This window comes from Hipposideros armiger, unplaced genomic scaffold, assembly GCF_001890085.2.
Source record: "Hipposideros armiger isolate ML-2016 unplaced genomic scaffold, ASM189008v1 scaffold_244, whole genome shotgun sequence".
In the NCBI taxonomy this organism is placed as follows: Eukaryota; Metazoa; Chordata; class Mammalia; order Chiroptera; family Hipposideridae; genus Hipposideros; species Hipposideros armiger.
The window spans coordinates 1444352-1447095 of NW_017731594.1; the positions used below are offsets into that span (position 1 = coordinate 1444352).

The following is a 2744-nucleotide window of genomic DNA, read 5'->3' on the forward strand; positions in this document are numbered from 1 at the left end:
GAATGCATTTGCCCATTCTCTCCTTGAATAAACTAAGAATGGTTTAAGAATGACCAAACCACACAGTATCAACAACAAACCCATTTTCGTTATACTTGGTGAAGTAAATATTCAATAAAATAATTTTAAAAACTGAAAACATAAATGAACCTCATAAAAAACAAACATAATATGAACATGATTTCTTTATCTAAAGTCTTCCTACGGAACCAGGAAGAATACAGATCAGCAAACATAGTACTTAGTCAGCTGTGTTTTGGAATTTAAAGTTACAAAGATAATTTATAGAACTTAAAAAGTTCACCCCTAAACTTAATATAAACAAATACCTGTGAAAGACTGGGTTCTCACACAGGCAAATGAAAGAGATGTGAAAATTTAAAAAACACTCACAAAAATTCAAAATAAAAGAGAATTTAACACAAAACAAATCATTATATTTCTCAAATTAAATAGAAGTAGGAGTTCAATATGTCATGATGCTGATTTTCCTAATTTAATAGTATGTTACTTATATTTTAGTTATTTTCTTGATTCTTTTCTTGAGCTAGTCAGGAGATTTGCTTAGGTCTAGAGTCTCACACACACATATATTACCTATAGTTGTATAATTTCTAGACAAACTGAATAGGTCCAAGATAAAATGTTAAGTCAAATACTGACTTTTGATCTTTTTTAAATACGGTCATGGTATGAGGAAGCAGATAAAAACGTTCTTATTCAACACAGTAAAGAAAAGAAGCCACTCATTTTTGTTATGGTGTTAAAGTAATTTGACAAACAGTCTACACGAAGTTTCATTTAAGCCCCAGGGGAGAAGTGTAATAGGTAGTTGCCTTTTAAATTGACCCATCTTCCTTTTTTCAGGTTTCCTATGAAGATGTGGATCGCTTAAAAGGATTGGCAGTTACTGAAAACATGAGGGTCCCTCACTTCCTACAGGACCATGGCCGATACATGGAACACTTGGAGAAGATCATGGAAGTGAATGAACTGAGCGACAGGGAACTGAGAGATCTCATATATTAATTAGCGTTCTTGCAAACCCGGCTAACCTGTACCTCTGTGTATAGTACCAATTAGGTGCACTTAGCACAAGCAGATTTATAAAAGAATGACTGTTTACATGAGTTTTCTGAAGAATGATCTGCAGTATTCAGCTGAATCTTTAGGTTAAGTACAAACCTTAAATTCTTTCCCTAAAATGTTTCCACAGGCTGCAAGGGAAAGTTACCTGTTTTCATCTAAGTCAGATGAAAATACTACTGCTAAGTGTTTTTGAAGAATCTTGGTCAAACTGAGTGATAACCTTCTGCCCGAGCACCAAGACCAGCTTCACCTAGAGATTGAATTCCAGTGCTATTCCAACTCCAAGGTTATAGTTTATTCGATAAGTATAGTAATTGTTCTCCTTTAAAAATTAGTTTTGTTAATGCCCCCCCAAAAAAACTAGCTATATCTAAGATTCCATATTTCTCTTATGTTAAGTAATGATAAGGGGGGAATAATTTGAAAAGTCTTCATTAGTTCTTTATTTTACAGATTATTATTTCACCCTACCAGTTTATAGGAACTAAATTAGAGAATTATCTCATTTTGTCCAGTTATCCCTTCACTAAACTCTGTTTCATTTGCTGAAACACAATTGTACCACTTCAAATTTAACCAAGTTTTAAGTTAAACTTTCCTTCTCTATTCCTTTATATAAATGGTAAGTATAAGTTCCAGAGAAGTTTGTCTACATAAATTAAAAAGTAGTTGGGGAAGAGAGGAGCTACTCATTTTTTTATTAAGTGGATCAACAAACAGGATGGATAGACTGATCTACTTCATGTACGAGCTGCATGTTAACTGGGTAGCACCTACAGCAAACTTGACCATGCTCAGGAAAATGAAATTTCTGGACATTGCCCTTGATAAACTGGCCTTGTGATATTGGCTCAGTCTGATTTTCAAAATCTTTTGAGTCCATCAACCCAATAATGACAGAGTTTGAATTTCAAAAATGAGATTTTTGTTTTGCTACCATTCTCCTGCTAAAAGCTTATACACCTAGCTTTATAATTTATCACTTTTGATATATAATTGCATATATATATATGTATACTTGTGATGAAATGGTTCTTTATACAATGTATTTTGATGAGAAAGAATACTGCCATAAACACCCCATTCAAAATTGCTACTGTAATTTCTATCCAAAGCTATCTGAGAGTTCCTCTTTACCTCAATTCAGGCTTAAATATGGTGCTAACACTGGTAGGTGTATACTGCAAAGCCTGGTCCACATTTATGCTAGGAAATGATTGTAGGAACTCTTTTGCAGGCTAGGTTATGTGGTTNCTTTTTGTTTTCCGATGATCTTAGGCGACCCCTGTGAAAGGGTCTTTCGACCCCCAAAGGGGTCGCGACCCACAGGTTGAGAACCGCTGGTAAAGGGAAGCCACTAGTCTCCACACTGCCCTGGAACTTCCAAAGACCTTATATTTTGTGTTACAAAGATATAGCAGTTAAATAAAAATAAACATGGCAAATTAGAAATTTTTTTTTGTACAGGACAGATTCCTGCAGTAAAGGGAATGAATGGGTTGGTATCTAACTACTTAGTAATATTTTTAAACATCAGAAAGTAAAAACTATTCTGGTTCCTCCAGGGTGTTTCAGTAAAGACCAGGTGTACCTGGATGGCATCCTGCAGATCCTCCGGTACAGACAGACCATTGACTTTCATCTACTGACGGCCC

The 2744-nt window shown here is 34.9% G+C and overlaps 1 protein-coding gene across 1 annotated transcript in view; it reads left to right on the top strand.

Moving 5' to 3' along the window:
* Positions 1-2342, top strand: part of MATCAP2 (microtubule associated tyrosine carboxypeptidase 2) — a 38378-nt gene extending 36036 nt beyond the window's left edge. Inside the window, exon 6 of the mRNA XM_019655697.1 lies at positions 842-2342. Coding sequence (XP_019511242.1) covers positions 842-1029 — 188 coding nt within the window. The 3' untranslated portion in view covers positions 1030-2342. The remainder of the gene's footprint in view (positions 1-841) is intronic.
* The last annotated feature ends 402 nt before the right edge of the window (positions 2343-2744 follow it).